The 19779-nt window shown below is 46.5% G+C and overlaps 2 protein-coding genes across 6 annotated transcripts in view; both read left to right on the top strand.

Moving 5' to 3' along the window:
• Window positions 1-16799, top strand: part of LOC311437080 (deubiquitinase DESI2-like) — a 69404-nt gene extending 52605 nt beyond the window's left edge. For all 5 annotated transcript variants that reach the window (XM_084519915.1, XM_084519917.1, XM_084519916.1 and 2 more), the window contains one exon: window positions 13760-16799. In XM_084519915.1, the coding sequence (XP_084376041.1) occupies window positions 13760-14002 (243 nt within the window). In that variant the 3' untranslated portion in view covers window positions 14003-16799. The remainder of the gene's footprint in view (window positions 1-13759) is intronic.
• Window positions 16800-19128: 2329 nt separating this feature from the next.
• The window catches only part of COX16 (cytochrome c oxidase assembly factor COX16), a 42405-nt gene continuing 41754 nt past the window's right edge, over window positions 19129-19779 (top strand). The window contains exon 1 of the mRNA XM_084519919.1: window positions 19129-19281. Within this exon, the coding sequence (XP_084376045.1) occupies window positions 19222-19281 (60 nt within the window). The 5' untranslated portion in view covers window positions 19129-19221. The remainder of the gene's footprint in view (window positions 19282-19779) is intronic.

Below are 19779 nucleotides of genomic sequence, written 5' to 3'. Positions count from 1 at the left end.
TGTATGCTGGATGACTTCCTTCCTTTGAAAAGTGCTTTGAAATTTCTCCATAAAAGCTCTTATCTGCTAAGGTTAATTAGCTGCCTTGTGGCTTGCGTTGCTCTCTATCAGCAAGCCCTATCAGAGCTGGAACTCGAGAGCCTTGTGGTGATGTGTGGGTTCAGGTGTTCTCACAAATGCCTCTGGCAAGCCTTGAGACAGGGCTGTACGGCCGTGTGCTTGAGGGCTGTGCCTGACCTTCCTAACTTCCTCACTGGCTGCAGGCTTGCTAATTAGGATCCATACAGGACACCTGTAGGCCAGGTTCCTCATCTTCACATGGACTGCTGGAATCACAGGAGTAGGACTTTGCTTTCAAAGTTCCTGTTTTCTTGTCCTATGTAATAGTATTTTCTCAGCAAATAGAACATATATCTAAAATCTTCCATCTACTGCCTACGAACAGTTTTTCTGTTAAATTCATATTTAATGTAATGATGCTTCAGGTCTCACCATGGTAACTGGCAGTTGTTGTCTTCAACAGTTACAAAACTTGCTGTCTAAGCAGACAAAGCAGACTGACTACGTTAATGGTTAGGGGGATGTCCAGACCTATGTCATGAACGTTTGGCTGTGCATCTTGAAAAATCCCTGGATGGCAGCAGGTCCAGCACAGGCAGAAAAACTCTACTGAACCACAGGGCATGCCTTTTTCTTGATACTTCCCTCTGGAAAAAACTCATCTAGCTGTGCTGTTATATGCCACAGTGGTGCTGAGCCTCTCCCTGCAATTCCACACATCCTTTCTGGGCCTTCTGATTTTCCTGCCCACGCTCACTTGTGAGTTACAAGGGGCTTTGTTACTCCCTTGCTGGTACTTAGCTCTGAATTTTCCTTTCTCGCTGCTGCAGACTGCAAAGCGTGTTTGGACTCGCTCAAGACTTAGATCTCTTCCCCACTTTGCCAGTTCCCCATGGCCTTCTAACGTGCAGTGACTGGATCAAAGATGGATGGATCTATTAACAAAGCAACTCCCGTGGAAAGAAAACTGAGAGTGCAGCAGCAGAAGTTCAGACTTCAATTTCTCCGACGCTGTTTCGTGGAGAAAGCTTTCTCAGAGTGTGATTCAGTGAAGGTGCTGTGTGATCAGGAATCTTTTCCTGTGGATTTTCTGAGAAATATTTCCTCATCAGGGAACTTTAGAATGTTTAAGAAGTGAAGAACTACCCAGGACTGTAAGTCTCTGCCCAGTAAGTGCTGCACACCATCTTCACTACACTTTTGAAGGAAGTTCTGCTGTAACATCATGCAGAATTTCCTGGTGGTTAGTCATCAGAGAGAAATTAGATGCACTCCATGTGTATGTACCTGGCTTCAATTTAAGGAAGTTGATACACACATCACTTAATACCCCTTGGTGGTCTCCCTTTACCCTCACAATCTGTCAGTGAGGGAAGGTGAGGGAGCTTGATCTAATTAGTGAAAATCTAGTTAGTGTTTCAGCCACTCTGACTGCTGCTACATGGTCCCGTGGTACCCATTTTTATAAAACTGCTTAAGCAAATTGCTTGTGGGTTAAAATGAAGAGGTTCATCAAACTGGAATTAGCAACTTGCCTACAAGGAGCTTGTTCATTTCATGTTGCTTATGTTGACAGTCACCAAAATCAAGCAGTATCAGTACCACGCTCTCTGAAGAAACTGTCCAGGAGGATGGGCATTCCTTTTAGGGGACTTGTGCCTATGATTTCTGCAAAGAAAAATCAGTCAGGCCACCAGCAGCCAAGCCCAAGCTTTTTGTGCTGTTCTGAGCTTCTGTGCCTTGCTGTGTGTCAGTACTCCAGGCACTTCAGGGAGGTGGTGCAGCAGGCACACAGCAGGGATTTTAGCATTCTGATAATATTATGTGTGTGGGGAGAACGCAGTTAGGACCACATCAATACTGGGTGAAGTCCTTCTGTTTGATCATCTGGTGTTCAGTCACTGTGTTCCTAACAATGCCAGCAATATGTATAAATGGCCCTTCAAGGAACAGCAAAATATTTATGTTCTTTATGAGTTGCCCTGCCTGATGAAAGAGGCTATTTAAACTCTCCCAGATGGAAAAATATTGGCTATTAAACATTAGGAAAAAAAAAAGCCTTTAAAAATAAAAAGAGAGGCTAAAATAATTAGTCCTTTCCATAATGTGAATTGTTGAGTTTCCTGGTTTTCAGAACAAGGACAGAAGTTACAAATTCCTGTAAAGCAGATGTAAAGAGAAAGGAATATAGTTGTGCTTTCAGTAGAAAGCTAAACGCAAAGTAATTCCTGGTCTGGAAGGAAGGACCTGCAGGCTTGAGGTCACAATCATGCCATGGCTTTTCAAGAGCACTTGTTACTACAGCAGCAGGAAGCAAGGAGGTTTGCTGTGAATAGTGTGTTTGGGGTGCTGAGAAACAGATGCAATTATACTATCACCGAGCCTGTTCTTTGGGCATAGATAAAGTTAGATGCACACAGATATTGGGAACTCTGAAATTGCTGTCAGAGAGCTCTCTTTTCATTGCAGAGCATGGCTCTTGATTACTCTAAGTCTTAAACACAACTTGGACCTGTGAAAGTCAGATACTAGGTAAGGCAAAAGCATAGTTGGCACAACTTGTACCCCAAACACACATGGAGGTGAAAGGTTGACTGTCAGGGGTTCAAATGGGGGCAAGTAAGAATGAGCCCTGTTCATGTGTAGGCATATGGTGAGTGTACAGTGCCCAAGGACATCTTTAGAGAAAACAGCTGTAACTGGAGGATCAGAAGGAGGATGGAAGGAGAAAATGTTCAGGTTCTTCTCCAGTCTGGTGATATCACAGAATCACAGAATCACAGAATTTTCTAGGTTGGAAGAGACCTCAAGGTCATCGAGTCCAACCTCCAACCTAACGCTAACAGCCCTCCACTAAACCATATCCCTAAGCTCTACATCTAAGCGTCTTTTGAAGACTTCCAGGGATGGTGACTCCACCACTTCCCTGGGCAGCCTGTTCCAATGCCTCACAACCCTTTCTGTAAAGAAGTTCTTCCTAACATCTAGCCTAAAACTCCCCTGGCTCAACTTAAGCCCATTCCCCCTCGTCCTGTCACCAGGCACGTGGGAGAACAGGCCAACCCCCACCTCTCTACAGCCTCCTTTAAGGTATCTGTAAAGAGCAATAAGGTCACCCCTGAGCCTCCTCTTCTCCAGGCTGAACAAGCCCAGCTCCCTCAGCCGCTCCTCGTAGGACTTGTTCTCCAGGCCCCTCACCAGCTTCGTCGCCCTTCTCTGCACCCGCTCAAGCACCTCGATGTCCTTCTTGTAGCGAGGGGCCCAAAACTGAACACAGTACTCGAGGTGCGGCCTCACCAGAGCTGAGTACAGGGGGACGATCACCTCCCTAGCCCTGCTGGTCACGCTGTTCCTAATACAAGCCAGGATGCCGTTGGCCTTCTTGGCCACCTGAGCACACTGCTGGCTCATATTCAGCCGACTGTCCACCATCACTCCCAGGTCCTTCTCTGCCTGGCAGCTTTCCAACCATTCCTCTCCCAGCCTGTAGCTCTGCTTGGGGTTATTGCGCCCCAGGTGCAGGACCCGGCACTTGGCCTTGTTAAACTTCATGCAGTTGACCTCAGCCCATCGGTGCAGCCTATCCAGATCCTCCTGCAGAGCTTTCCTACCCTCAAGCAGATCGACACACGCACCTAACTTGGTGTCATCTGCGAACTTACTGAGGGTGCACTCGATGCCCTCGTCCAGATCATCGATGAAGATATTAAAGAGGACCGGCCCCAGCACCGAGCCCTGGGGGACGCCACTAGTGACTGGCCTCCAACTGGACTTGGCTCCATTCACCACGACTCTTTGGGCCCGGCTATCCAGCCAGTTTCTAACCCAACGAAGCGTGCGCCAGTCCAAGCCAAGAGCAGCCAGTTTCTTGAGGAGAATGCTGTGGGAGACGGTGTCAAAAGCCTTGCTGAAGTCAAGGTAGACCACATCCACAGCCTTTCCCTCATCCACCCAGCGCGTCACTCTGTCATAGAAGGAGATCAGGTTCGTCAGGCATGACCTGCCTTTCATAAAGCCATGCTGACTGGGCCTGATCGCCTGCTTCCCCTTCAAGTGCTGCATGATGACTCTCAGGAGGATCTGCTCCATGAGCTTTCCTGGCACTGAGGTCAAACTGACAGGCCTGTAGTTTCCTGGGTCTGCCCTCCGGCCCTTCTTGTAGATGGGCGTCACGTTTGCTAGCCGCCAGTCGATTGGGACCTCCCCCGATAGCCAGGACTGTTGATAAATGATGGACAGCGGCTTGGCCAGCTCCTCTGCCAGTTCCCTCAGTACCCTTGGGTGGATCCCATCTGGCCCCATCGACTTGTGCACATCTAAGTGCCGTAGTAGGTCACCAACCAGTTCTTCATGGATAATGAGGGCCACATCCTGCTCCCCATCCCCTTCCACCAGCTCAGGGTACTGGGTATCCAGAGAACATCCGGAGAACATCCGGTATCCATATTCCTCCAGTACTGAGTGTAAGGACACTATCACTGCGACTTAAAGACTCAGAGAAAGCTTCTGCTGCTTAGACCATTCACAAACAGAAGATGACTCATTTGACTTCCCACCAGCAATTTTCCATGCTTCTGAAGTTTCCTATCTTAGATAAGTTATGGAGCCCTGTTCCTACCAGAGTGACGACAGTTGCTGCTACAGCATGCCTCAGAAAAGGGCAAACCACCATGGGAAGGGAGAAAAACACCTTTGAATCAGTACCAGAACTGGAAGATAAGTGCAATGACTCAAGGAAACCACTCCTTCTCCCTTCACCAATGTGATTACTGCCAAGCAACTGAAATGCTTGATATTTAAATAAATTGTTTAGCACCTTGCTATAGGACACATGGCACGCAATTATCAAAGAAGCGAGGCTTCTGTGAGCCAGGGAAGATAACCTCTCTTATTCCAATTGCCAGCTGTAGAACAGCAATAAAGTCAGTAGGTCTTATGGGCCCTTTTGGCAAGGTATGAAGTTGATGCTCATCATAATTAGGAAATGAATTAAGAGGTACAGATTTGATTCACCTTAAAGATTGTTGATCTTGGAACTTTATCAGAGTTATCAGAGGATAGCAGCGACGGAAGATTTTATTCTTTTATCATGTCTTCTATTCCTGTTCTTGAAAGGGAAATGATTTCTTTCTGACCTGTATATGTCAGAGAATCATAAACTTGGGATAGATCACTTGGATTTGAGGGTTTACAAACCCTCAAGGAAAACAGATATCTTCTCCAGCTTTCTTTTGTACTCATGGATCCTTTTCACCCCTTTACTCCTTTAAATACCAAAGGATCTGTTTCCTTATTGATCAACACTTCTTCATCCAAAGGATTGGATCCAGAGGACTGTGCTCAGAGATGCCATCTGGTAAAATAGCTGATTTCCCCAGAAAACATCCTAACAGAGATAATTGTTAAAGCTGAACTAGGATTTTTGGAGTAAACTGAGTCACTGAAAGCAGAGACTTCTAGATGGATCTGACAGTTTATTAAAACTTTTCATAGGAAAACTTTTGTGGGTTCAAACAGAATTTCTAGCTGGTGAGACACTCATTGTGAAGTAACCACAAGCTTCCTGGATAAAGAGAAGCTCACTGGGGTGTGGGAGAGCAAGTTACACCAAAGATTTATTTACCTTCTATTCTGCATTCCAGCAAAAAGCTCTTCTGAATATCAGCCGCAAGATGTGCTGGAGAAGGGTGTCCCTCAGCCTTTCCTGTGGGAACTGTCCTACTTTAATTATTTACACGAACAAGGAAGTAACACATTCCAGGTGGGAAAGGGAATGGCCTAAATCAGAATGAATGTGCTTGTGGTTTTAGAAGCTCATTTTGAAGTGGTAGAATTTGTAGAAGTTTCCAGAGAGAAAGATGTTTGGTGGAACTGGAGGTGGTGTTCTTTAGCTGAAGTGGCCTTGGGAAATAGTCCTGGGGACTAGTGAAGTGAGCGTGGCCTATTCGTCTTCAACACAGGAGGGGAAGAGAATCTCCTAAGCATCTCAGCCTTGGAAAATTCTTTAGCATCGTAGGTGAGCCTGGCCCCTACTGGACAGGGATCGTGGACATAGTCAAATGCTTTGTAGCCAGAGTCAACAATTGTGGTTGGAGCCTTGGTAGAAGGGAGTCATCTTTCTTTACTTCCCTGCTTGCAGTGGGGCTGTGCTTGAAGTGCCATGAGATGGTAGCCAATGCACCTTTTCTCCATGGCTGGTTACTTGTCCTTTCCCAGCCAAGGCAAAACTGGCAGCCTGTAACAGACTTGGACCAGAATCTTGCTTTCCTTAAAGGAGTTTGACTTTCACCAAATTTGCTGAGAAAGGCAGGTTTGCTGAGTCAAGGACCAAACGAGGGCAGCTTTTTAATCGCAATGAATAATTCAGCCCTAAAGCTTTCCAGGTCCATCCCCAGACACACGTGAGCTCTTGTAATGTTATTAAAAACGAGGAAGCTTTCCTTAGCCTGAAAGCTCAGGGAGAAGGGATTAAACATCAGAGAAGGGAACTTCAGGAGACATTTGTGTCATGGTTGAAAGCAACAAAAGCTTTTATAAACCAGTTTTCAGCAGATCCTGAGGAGCGAAGTGATACTCGTGTTTTCCTTAGTCAACAGTTGCTTTTCAGTTGCTTCTGTTAGGAGGAGGAGATGGGTGTTTTGTTGGACAAAAGTGTGTGTGCTAGTCTGTTACTGGCAGGGGACAGACAACTCCAAACAGGCAGGAAAGAGGGACAGAAATGAGCAAACAACCCAACTGAAAAGCAACTGTGGGCTATGAAAGAACATCAGGAAACCTTTGTTTCCTGGCACCTGAGCCAGTCTTCACCAAAGCTGATGGAAAGACATGCTTCATTCAAGTAGCCTTTGAATGTCGCTAGCTCTATGAGGAACAGGCCGTCTTGCTTTTCTGTTTCTTAAATACCATTTACATCTAGAAGCAGCTTATTAATAAAGACATCCTGCACCCATAAATCATCCTCATGGTTTCAGATGGATGTCATTTTTCTCTCAATTCCGCCTGTAAGTATGCACAACTGTATACTGTTAGTAAACTGCTAAATGGTATCACAGATAGAGCTGCTCTGTAGTGGCAAAATGAGATTTCTAAGTGTGGTTTGTGTATTAGTTGAAATTTGTGAAGTACTTGGGGAATTCTTGGAATGAAGGCTAATATAAAAGTATACATTTCTTCTTCTGTTGTTACCCTTTCTAGCCTTGCTACCCTGAAAGGGTATTCCAGCCCAACAAAAAGGGTTAATGGAATAAATCCTACATGCATCTTCCAGGTCTCTCAGTCCATCCTCTTTTTGCTGACTACCTACTTGTGCAGGGAATGGCATGAGGTGGCAAATAATTGGAAAAAGAAATCATCCCCCCCAAAATAGCAAGTTCTTAGCACATCCTTCCAAGTGTTTGAAAATTGTCTGATTTTGCCACATGTGCCTTTGCAGTTATTTCAGGTTTTCCCTTTTTTTCTGGTAGATTGGTCACTTTAGATTAAATGTGAAGATATTTTAAGAGTGGAGAGAAAAAAACAACAACAATGAAACAGAAAAACAAAACAACCAACATTTTAATCTTCCTGGAACTGTTGTAAATGTGTGCTTGTGTGGGGGGGTTGCACCATCTATTTTGCTTTATTTGCTTTATTTTTGCAGTTGTCTTTCCAAACCAAATACCCTGTGGCCTACCCTGTTATAAATAAACATAATAGCTTGGAGCCAAGTTAGTTCATACTCTCTGGGGAGTTCTTCTCTAGACACACCATCGTGAACCCTTTGAGGCTGTGTACACAAATGCTGAGGACATGCCTCCTTTATACAAATGAAGATGGCAAGGAAAAATCCCATCCTTTTCACTAATGCCTGTTGATAAATGAAAAGTGTCAGAAGTGTAAATGAACTAAGTATGTTGATAGGCTTTTGAGACTGGAAGCTTTTGCTTAGGAGTCCTGCCAGACAAAGTCTTTCCCTGTTCCCATGGGTTCCTGTATTCTCTCTTCTCATAGTCCCTCCATCTTCAGTAACCTGCTGCTTACCGATGTTAGGAAAGAAGGCTTCAGACTGAGACTGAAACACAGGATTTTCTTGACTAGCTATTCAGGGAAAAAGGATGCTGCTCATGCCCATCACTCTGTGGATGTGGGTTGGCCTGGTCGTGTTCAGGACAGCCATAACATTTGTGTTTATACATATATGTGTGTGTATTATACTGTAACATATGGACAATCATACTGGGTAACATCTGTTCTCAGCCACTGGTCTTGAAGCTGCACCTGCTAGGAAAAGAGAGTTCTTTTCCATGCCATCATGATAATAGAAATGAATCACAGTTGTTTGCAGTGTTTTAAATATCAGTTACAAGCCCAGACTTAATTACACTCAGCGCTGCTGAAATGGTCATCTGTTAGGAGGCTGCTTGCTGCCTACCTTGTCGTCCTGCTGCCTGTACTTAGAAGTGCTGGCTACAAGCACTTTCATGCCCAGAGGCATTTGGCCATGCTGCAGCGTTGGTACACAGCAAATCAGTGATGCCACTCATAATTCTGCCCTGAATGTGGTCCGTCAGATGTCACGTAGTCACATTTGCAGGGCAGAGCTAGAGGTATGTTCCCTGCTGAGACATGCAGACTTCCTCAGCTCTTTGAGCACTGGGCAAAGGTGTGCTCCTGCACTGGGTTTGTGGTTTATTCTGTATGTCTCCAAGTACTAATTTGATTGTATTGCCATGTTTTTCTTTTTACACATGCTTCTGGCCGCTGTAGTGCAGCCTGCAAGCTTTGCCTGGGCAGGTGTGCTGGTTTGCATCTAATGGCCTTATTCTGAAATTCAGATAAGCGTCATCTACGCTGTGTTGTCTAGGTCTTATAGGAGCAAACACTGGAAAGATTCCCCTTGGACTCTGAAGGCTTTGCCCCTGAAGTGCTGTGGGATGTGTTGGACTCCTCAGGCAGCAGTAAGCCCCCTTGCATTCTCTGCCATGTGCCAAGGGAGCCCTGCACAGCAGCTCTGTGGATACGTGCCCTGTGTGGCCGCCACCTCAATCTAAGCAGGGCAGCTGAGGGGAAGTAGCCATGGGTGGCTGAGCAGATGTTCAGGGCTGAACTCTCAGAGCCTCAGCACGATGAGAAGAACTGAAGTAATTAGCACACATTGCTTGAGGAATGTAACACTGCCTCTGCACAGCTTGATTTTCATGGACCAGAGGATTACACGGTGCCTCTGGAAGGGCTCACTTTAAAAAAAACAAACATATACCTAAGAGTGGTGACTTAAATTTCTGTGCGTGGCCTGAATTGCCCCATTTTGCACCATCCAGCACAGCACTGAACTTACTGCATTTAAGTGTTTTCTTTTAGGATCCGCAACTAAACAGCCCTTCACCCTCGTTTGGAAGGGGCTCGGTCCATTAAGCTACCTCAGATTACATCTAGTATATTTTAATAGCGTTCAAAGAACGCGGCGCATACCTTATCCCTGTCTCAAAAGAGAAGAAAGAGGAGGATAGCAGCAGGCTGATTGCATTGTTCTCTGTAAGGCAGAAGTCTCAGCTTCTTCCATAGCAGCATGTCATACAAACCCACGTTTCCCAGCTGCTAGGCTGCTCTCCTGCTCAAGGTAAAGCTTTACACAGAGCTGTAAGGTCTTGCTGAGAAATAAATCCTCGCTCTTAGGGCACTTAAGGGAGGGAAGAGTCGTGAGTTGCAGTCCTTATACCCTAGGGCTGTTTATATATTTTAACCAGGGTCTGTTTACTGCCAAATGGCAGGGCTAAAGATGCTCAGAGGCTCTTTTTACATCCTAAACGAGCTGCTTCTTGATGAGTTGAAATCCTGGTGTGGATTTGACAGCCATGCTGAAACAGCACCCGAACTGCTGGGTCCTGTTTCTCCCTCACGTTTGGCCTCAGCCACGGATGTCTGAACTGCTGCTTCCCTTTGACCCAGCTGCATCTGCAGAGTCCCCTGCAGCTCCTGTGCAGCCCCCGGGATCCCGGGCTGACTGTCACAAGGTGCCGCTCAGTGGAAGCTGCGAGTACATGCAGCCTGCGCGGGGGCTTCTGCAGGAGGTAGGTGGGCACCGGTCTGGGCCAGCAAGCAGAAGCTGCACCCGCTGTCCCAGGGGCTGCGTTTCAGGCTGTGGCAGTGGCTGGCTGTCTCTGTGGGGTGGGTGGAATAACTCACGCCTTCAGGCACCTCACAGAGCGAGAAAGATGAGGAAGAGCTGTGCTCAGCAGTGATAGCCAGACAATATTCACAGGAGGTCTGCAGAGCTCTGCTTAGCCTGAATGGCCTGAGGTTTGCTGCTCATAGTCCAGCCTCTCCTGTACTATGCAGGGTTGCCCATCCCAAGCACTTCTATGCCTCAGATAAGCTACAGCTAACCCCTGAGCTACCTTTCAGGCTTGCATCTCACATAGGCTTAGCCCTTCTGTGGCCCTAGGTGTTTCTTTAAAGTTTCTTCTCCAGTCAGCTGCACACCAGCTGTGCTTTTTTCAGGTGTCACGCTCAGGCTCTGCTGCAGCTGTGGTAGTTTTCTGGTCCCTGGGTATTTCCAAAAGGGATGGTAGCAGGACAATTTGATAGGATGGCCAGGACCAGTGATTTCTGACCCATAGTGGCTTATATGCTAAGTTTGACACGACAGCTACATGACCCATCACAGGAAAGTTTACCCCCCTCAAAAAAAGAAAAAATAACCTGGTTGTCAGGCAAGAAAAAACTCTTAAATACCCAATTTCTGAGAACCTTTAAAAAAAAAAAATCTTCTTGTGGAAACAGTGTATGGTAACAGGGTTCTGTAAGTTTATTAAGTTTATTGTTTCAATGTGTGGTTTTCAGTTGAGAATTGCCTTAAAGAGCTGCAGTAAGGTTTCTGTGGATTCATACACAGCTGGAAAACACCCACTTCATCTTGCTTGTGTTGTTTTATTTAAGTTTGGTTGGCTCAATCCCATCACAGTCAGGCTTACTTGATGCTTCTCCGTGAGCCAAGTACTGCTGGATGATGTAGCATGACACACTCTATGGCAAGGAGCTGAAAACAGAGGAGAAGGTTACAGTGTTAGTGGAATTCCCTGCAGTTGCCCTTTTGCTCCCGTGGAGCATTGTGTTTTGCTGTGGAATAGTAACGAGGCTTTGCTGATGAGAGACAAGGGCAAACACTACTGAGGAAAGGGAAACCGCTTTGACTCTATCATTATCCTTAAGCTTCACAAACAGCCCTTTGCTGATCAATGTCATGATGCCCACACATCTCTCAGTTCTTTTTATGGCTCCTCCTGGCCTCACTGATTCATTCTGGGTGAAGAAGCTCCCATAAACAAACAGCAAACGTTTCAGCATCGCTTCCACATTTGGAAGTGCTATTTAATTTGCCAGGGAATCTGCTTAGAAAAGAAAGACAAATTTTAAAGCTGTATTTCCATTTCAAGCAGTCTTACCTTGTTCTGTTCTATTGCTTCTACTAATTTTCTGATGAATCATACCCTGTTTTTGTTTTCTTATTAATATCTGGGGGGGAGAAATCTTTAGGAAGACCTATGGTTCCTTGAGAACTGAATTCACATGTATGCATGCATCACAAGGAGCCTGAACTGAGTCACTTTCTACACTGGCAATATGTTGCCTGAGTTCCTGGGCAGGAAGAATGAGAAATGCTACAAAATCTAGAGGCAATTCTGCTGCATTTGTTGGTTTTGGCTCAAGTTCAATGTTCGAGTAGAAGATATTGAGTACAGTTTTAAAAATTCAGCAGTATTCTTATGAAAATGATCAGAGGCGTCTGATGAGAAAATCAAATAGATCAGCAGATTTTCTTTGAATGAGTCTTAAATGCAGGTAGAGAGCGCCTGTGCTTATTGATTCAGGCAGTAGTTCTAGCAATGGAAACCGGATGGGGATAAAGAATTGCCACTGAAGGAACTGTCCACAGATTAAAAATATTAAAAACACAGATTCATATGGCTGTGTCTGAGGTTAAGTAAAATGCAGCACCATTAAGAACTGAATTAGAAGTCCTTGATTACCCTTGTAATTTACAGGGTATTGAGTAAAGAACAGGACTCTGTACCTGAAAATAATTTAAGAAGCCAAATGGTTCTGCTCGTTCTCTGATGCCTAATGATAATGGCTTCAGTTTCACACATTGATTTTTAAACAATGCATGTCAGAATAAAGTTAGTTCCATAGTCAAATTAGCATGGTCTCAGGTTTGCTGCCATCTCCACGCCTTATTGGAAATTCCACGCTGTCGGAGTAAGCTAATTTCCTTACACTCAAGGTGACTGCTGGACTGGAGCTTAGATTATTCTGGCCAGACCAAAGTGCATGTGAAGGACCAGCTGGCCGTCAGTCCTAAGACCTGTCCAGCAGCATGGCCTGTCCTCTTTGCGACTGCTCCAGTGCTGCTCCCTGAAAAATCCCTTGAAACCTCTAAGCATTCCTGCATTTCCACTGTCAATAACAGACATCTCACCAAATAAGCTCTTTAGTGGATTAGAGACAAACAACCTCTTAGTTTTTGCAGTAATTGGTATTAAATTAAGTGTAGCTTTAGTCAGGAAGAAGGTGGGAGAGAAATGAAAGGAGCTTAGTATTGGCAGAAGGTGCAGCGTGGACAGCCCTGGAAGCACTAATCCATGTAAAATACAGAACGAGGTCTGTGGGGTGGCATTTCCTCAACATCTGCCTTGGAGACAGTGCTGGGTGGGAAGGAGAATTCAGGTAGTATGACCTGCCACAGACCTCAGGCTCTAGTATACTGGTGTAGGGCAGCACAGGCAGTGTATTTACCAAGGACAGATCCTTGAGGCTGGTAAGTTCCAGGTGCCTCTTCTGTGTCTGCTTTGGGAAATGGTAAAATGCAAAGGGAAATTTTCCTTATGTGGCCTAAGCCAGATAGAGCTTCTAAAATCTGGCACCTGTATGTATGTGTGGTCAAATGCTGCAGAAGGAAGGGTCTGCAGTATGCAGCAAGGTGTTTCATTGTGCTGAATATGATAGGACTTAGAAAAAGTGCCTGTGCTAGCAGAGTGTAACCCAAATTGGGGCCAGCAGCATGTGTGATGAAACACAGACCTAGTGAGAAGCTAGTATTTTTACATTTGTAGATTTCTTCCCTGCATTTAGGAAATGCTATGGAAGGAGAAATCAAAGTGTGATGTGACAGTAGGAAAAGGACCCTGAGGTATTGTAACTTGACTGACCCGGTGTGTCGGCACAAGGAAGAAAAGTGAGCAGGAAGAGCAGCTTCTCAGGCATCTCCAGAGATCTGCCTAGTCAGGCTTGGCTTCTTGATTCCTAGAGTCTGCCCAGCAACAGCTTAAATCTTTTCCCAAAATTTTTGAACAATTCTGAAGATGAGTGTCATTGTCTTGACAGAGGGGCAGCAGCAGGCCTGTCCCTTAACCCATGGACTGCCTGGAGAACGGGCTGGCCAAAGATGTTGAGGGCCATGAGCTGTTTTCCCCAGTCACTGCTCAGATGCTGATATGGGCTATGGCTGGCAGGGCTGTGTGTGTGTTGAGAAGTCGCTGCGTGCTGTCGTTTGCAATTAGAGCTGGTTTTGGCTGTAGAGGACGCTCCCTGAATTCAAACAGGTCTCTTCAGAGCAATGGGGAGCACACCAGCTGAGGTGACGGAGCAGATGGAGGTGATGCTACCACTACAGATGCGTTTGGGTACTATTAACCATGCTCTTGTTTGGTTTGCTCCACAGATCCTGTGCGGGAAGGAGATCCCCCGCTGGGTGAACCGCCTGGCCTACTTCAGCTCCTGCATCCCCTTCCTCCAGAGCTGCCTCCCCAAGGAGTGGCTGACGCCAGCAGCCCTGCAGAGCCACATCAGCCTCGGGCTCCACAAGGAGGAGCAGGGGGACACAACGGATGAGGAGTCCCCCTCCACCTCCGCCACCCCCTCAGCCTCAGGCACCTCGCGAACCTGTAGACATACCCGGGTCTAAGCTGTGCCCAGTATGCTCTCTAATAACGTTCTCCTCTCTCGTGTACTATTTCTTCCTCGCTCACCCTTTCACACACCTTGGTTTCTCTGTTTTCTTCACCTGACAACGCAGGGGAAGGAAGACCCCTACTGAGGAGGAGAAGCTTCAGACCCTTTTCAGAGGGCTGCCACGACAGTTGCTTGCCAAAACGATTGTGAACTCCAACGCTGAGCTGAGAGGTGTGGCAACTAAGCTGGATTCTCCTCCTGGGATCCTCATGCTCCTCGATCCATGGAGAACTGCTGACTCTCTCAGGCATGAGAGCACACATAGGGACGGGGGGCACCATACTGTGACGTTCCTCCTCTGGAGCAGTTTTATCTTTTTATCTCTTCCCCCACCCACTTAAGCCCAGCAGCCTCCACTCTACTTTGGCTGGGGTTGCCATTCCCAAATGGCAAATCTCCTGCCCACACCCAGTGAAGGAGGCAGAGCCAGAACTCAACCTCATCTCTTAGACCAGCAACAAGCTCCACTCAGCCCCATCCCTTTTGTAATTATCAGGTTTCTAACTCACGTGAAGGACAAATGAAAGGTGCTGCTGTTCTACAAACACCAGTTTTCAGTACTCTAGTTTAAGAGCTCGAATGACAGTCCTGCTCTTGAAAATAATAACAAAGAGAACCTAGAAAATGAATGTGTTACTGTGGCTTTTCTTTGGGGTCAAAAAAAAAAAAAAGGATGGGGCTAGTGCATAAAGGCAGCTGCTAAGTAGGTGCAGAGATGACTGTTGTCCATATTGGTGCTTTTTGGCACAGACCCCTCTCAGTTCCCCTATTTCTAGGCAGTGTTCCTGGTTTCCTCTTTTCCCCAGGCTGATGAATCTGTCTCCTAGCTTATGGTTGCTGGCTGTCTTTGGGGAAAATGGCCTTCTGGAGCAGTAAGGTGAGGAGAAGGAATCTGCTGGGAAGACCAGTACTTCCTTCAGCTTGTTCTGTACTCACAAGACCTAAAAGGTGTCTCCCGAGCCACCCTTCCCCAGCCTATTTTAAAGCCAACCCAAGAAGGTAACAAATAAGTGGCGAACCCAAAGAATGTCAGCATGTTTCCTTTTCCTCCCTTTCTGGAGGTGGAGGGGAAACCTAGGGCCACATCAGGAAAGCATGGATGACCCTTCCCATGCATGGGCCACCATGGTGCCTTCTGTTGTGTGCACTATTTCAATGGCATGAAAAGTGGGCAGAGCTGGCTTACTGGTCTCTCCAGGCCGGCTCTTGAGAAAAATCTGGTCTTTGGATGTTTTTCTGCTCATTCTGATGGCTGATAAGAAAGCTGAGGAGGGAGGAAAGGACACATTCGCCAACGCTTGCACTCAGTTACCTCACTAGGAGTTCTATTCAGATGATGTGGGAGAGCATCAAAGGGGAAATCCAGACCCCACTTTCTCCCTTTTACCTCCTCTTGGCCACACAAAGGAGGATGAAAAAGGAACAGGCCCAGTGCTGACAGAAGGTGTCTGTTTTAGAAGTGCTGTTCTCAACAGCTGCTACCAAGTCAGGACTTCCTCCCTCCACCCAGAAAAACTACAAGCGCTGAAGATGGGTTGTCTCCTTTCATTGGTTGCTGTCAGACCAAGAGTGTGCTAAGTCCAACTGTTTCTTTAGCTCAGGTATACAGAAGCGTGTGCTTTCATGGCTGGCTATGCTGTACATCTCATCTGCACAGGCAGTGCTTAGTGGCTTGTTACATGTGCACACTCTTCATGAAGAAAGGCTTTGGTGAGATGTATCATATGGAAATACAACGCACAGGTTGGTCTCACTCCACTGCTGCCTGGAGTGACTTGTGTGTGTTTGGGCAACAAACCTTTTACAACACACCTCTCATTTTTATCCTCTAAACAAATTGCTGCAAGTTCTGTACTGAACTGAAGTCATGTTCCTTACTAACCTTGGCTACCCACAGCCAATACTGCATTGTGAGCAATTCTGCAGCTCCTGGTATCCAATCCAGCACCAGTCTTGATTACCCTGGCTCGTCCAGGGATGTTTAATAAGATTTCTATCCTGTTCTCCATCCTGCTGCCCAGAAACATTACACAATGTACTGTTGTGTACTCCCTTCCCCTGCAGTCATGGTCACTGTAGCCTGAACCAGCAGCGCAAGCTCCATTTGTCTGAAGTTCCCAGGGTGCCTGCCAATAGCCAGCAGCACAATACGTGCAGGGAATTTTCAAATCTCTTTTTAAAGTCCTTCTCTGGAGGAAAGTGAGAAAAGGCTTTCCCAGAGCTTCCATGCAGGGCAGGGAAACTGCTGAGAGATTCGCCTCGTTCCTGACATGGCAAAAGCCAGCCAGCCAGCCCTTGGGTTTCCATTCAGCACCTGAGCGCCATGTAAAACCTCACGCACACACCTAGGAGAGAGCTATGGCCCCAGCAGCATGTTTCATGAGGAAAACCCTCTCACAGTAGTTCACAAAGTAAAATGTTTAACTGGCTGTATTGTAACACAGACAAGAAAGGTGCACTCAACCTTCTTGGGGGGGACATGACTTTGTGCTTGAAGCATTGGGAGTAACGCTTGGGAAGTGCTGTCAGTGTCATAAAAACCAGATGTTTGTTTATCTACTTTTATGTTTGTCAGTCTCTTTATGGCAGTCGGGGTCATAACAAGGAGGCATGAAACCTCTGTCATAAGTCAAAACCAGAGTATATTCCAGTCTTCAGAAAGGTTTCTCCCCACCCCTCTCTGTTCAAGGTGATTGACCAACAATGTCAAGAACAAAGGGACACTGTGGAAATAAAATATATATTGGTGATAGCTTTATCTCTGTAATTTAACAACATTTTAGATTATTAAAAATGAAAACATTTTTAAGTCTAATTTACTGTTCATCTCTAGCACAGCATGTTTGGTTTAAGCACTTGTCTTATCCTTCTAACACAGAATTATTGCTATTATTTTGTAATTATCATAACATTTGCATTTAGTTTCTTATTTACTTTCTCTGACTGTTTTAGATTATAACACCATGGAAAAAATTTAGCTACCAGCAATTATCAGTGAAAACAAAGAGCAGCTTATGAGTCTTGACAAGAGCACCCAATGGCACCAGCACAGACTCTTAACCCTTCTACTTACTGCCAGGACTTTTTGTGCCCTTGTTGAAGCTGGAATGGGAGGGCACCAACGCTGTACATGGGCATCAGCAGCTGAGGGTTACTTCTCTAGCAGGGAGCTAATAGTCCTCAGGTGAGACAGTAATAATGAAGGTAAGGTTAGTCTAATTCAAGTTACAGGACAAACTGTGTTTATGGAAAGTTACAGTGAGGCAAATGAGGTAAGTAGTAACTGTTCTTCTCAGCACTTCTGTATCTGCAATAGCAATTCTCTTAATTTCAGATTATTCCCGGTGCTGATAGGAGTGCTCTGTGATGACTTCATCTCAGACTGAATGCAGCCCAGAGATGAACACAGGCCTGTTCTTCTGCTCTCTTCACTCCCAGACAAAAGTCAGCATTTCTGGAATTCAGGTGTTTGAGGGGATGGTGGAAGACATTAAATTGCTACCAGGAATGAATGACTGCTGGTTCTAAACCGCAGTAGATGATCCATTAATGCTGCTGTAGCCAGCTTTGTTTTGATCGGATTTAAAGTTTCTGGGAGTGCAACATGATTGGGATAAGGGATAACAGTGGAGGAAAATTGGCAGTATGATCATGGTAGTTTTATCTCCTTGGGAAACAAAATGAAAGACACAGCTAACTGCCAGACCCTGAGGACTGCCTAATCAATGAGATTTGATGGAAAGTTCAAAATCATAGAAGAAAGCCCTCAGGAAAGAAGATGTGTATTCACCTACAAAACCTATTGGGGTTTGCACATTTTCCTTAACAGTATTGAGCTGACTTCTGTTTTGTTGTAAGTATAGCTTCAGCTGCCTATGTACTGGTCATCCACTGAGCGAATATTTTTATATGTCTCACTGGGGAGGGTAGAAGCTGTGTAAATTTAAATTCAGTGGTGGCCTCAGCCTTACCAAGCTGAATGGCAATGTTTGCTGCTGTCCTGCTTTCCCTGGGGTAAGCTATGGAAGCTCCTTGTCTCTCCACGCCACCTGCTTTCCTGAAATGCCCGATCTTAGCTCCTCAGGCTGGCTTTAGAGATGGCAGTAAAACCCCACGTGTGCTGAGATTCAGTGAACTAGTCATTCCTTTCTGCTAGTCATCATTTAATCATCATTCTGCAAAGTGGCATGTTTTGTTTTTGAGGTCCACTTAGCCCAGGCCAAGCCCTTTTCCAAATGAATGTCCCGCAGAAGCCCACAGGGAAGAAAAATGCCAAGAACTTGAATCAAATCCCCTCGGTGACGCTCTTTTCACACGTTCAACACCAGGGTGTGCTCAGCAGGGACTGTGACCCTTACAAATCTTTATTGGTGAATACAAAGCATGTACACATGCAGCGCTAGATCTTCCACAGCGCAGTACCCACGGCTCAGCAGGTGCCAAGAGGCTGTCCTCACCTTGCTGGCAGGGGACTGCTGCTCTCTTCCCTGCTGGGAACGCCATAGCAGCTATCGATTTTCACATGGATTTTTCTTCGTTACACAGGCACACGAGCCTTTGTTCCTTCCCCAACTATTCGCTGCAGGCCTTTCCTCTGCCTACTGGGTCAGATTTGGCTGCAGAAACACATTCTTGCTTTCACCTCTGGGAGTCGCAAAGGGAACTTCTCCCTGGGGACGTCCAGCCACCAACCACCTGGCCGCACAGTAGCTGCTCATCAGCCTCAGGGTTGCCTGAAAGCCTTTTTCTCTGTAGTTTTGTGTTGTTTACTCATTTCTGCGACTTCAAAGGCGTCTTTAGCGAGGGCAAACTCCTCCACCATACACATCCAAAGGGAATTTTATTTCAGCAGGGTAATTCAGTGCCAGGCTCTGGTTTGTGGACGGCGCTTTCACCCCCCCCCCCCCCCCCCCAAGGACTATGCTGCAGCGAGTAACTTTGAACGTGCACAGCCCTGGAAGAGAGCCCGACCTGCCCCTCCTGCACACAGTTTCCCTCAGACAAGGGATTCACAGGGGATGGGGACAGCGGCAGGGGCGCGGCGCCGCCATTTGCAGCCTCCCCGCGGAACGCTGCGACCGCGGCCGCGTTGCGCCGCCGGAGGGAGCCGCTGTGGCGGCCCGGAACCGCCGAGGAGGGAGGGGAGGAGGGAGGAAAACGCTGCCGGGGCTCATGGAGCGGCTCCGGCGGCTGTGGAGGGGCCGCACCATGACCTACGGCGTCCCCCTCTTGGTGAGCGGGGCGGGGGGCGGCCGTGGGGCCGGGGGGTGAGGGCAGGGAGGCGGGCGCTGGGTGCCCCGGGGGCAGCCTCACGATCGTTTCCGTGTATGGGGTGCTTAAAGGGTAAGTGGCTTTCAAGGTGGATGAAGAGTAGGGTAAAGGGTGATTTTAATATATTTTATAGTGCTTTTGGGTAAATGAACAGGATCCTCCTTAAATCTCCCGCAGCGCACGTCTGAAGAATGGGGTGGTCCGGAGAAAGGCGGCGGCGCTTCTTTAAAGTTAAAAGGATTAAAAGGTTTGAGGCTGTTTATTTCAGTGATGCGAGTAAGTGCCATTCCAGAGGTGTCCAGGGTAGGAGCTTTAAGTGGAAATGCTCATGAAATAGAACGCACTCAAGTAACATTTGTCAAAACGATGATAAAGACACTTGTGAGAAGTGAAAACAGGTCAAAAAAAAACCAACAAGCTAATGTGATAATGACAGAGCTGCATGAACCGTTTGCATCA

The sequence above is a fragment of the Aythya ferina genome, assembly GCF_964211825.1.
Source record: "Aythya ferina genome assembly, chromosome: 5".
Classification (NCBI taxonomy): Eukaryota; Metazoa; Chordata; class Aves; order Anseriformes; family Anatidae; genus Aythya; species Aythya ferina.
The sequence above is the reverse complement of the archived record's forward strand: the minus strand, read 5'-3'. Positions and strand labels throughout refer to the sequence as shown.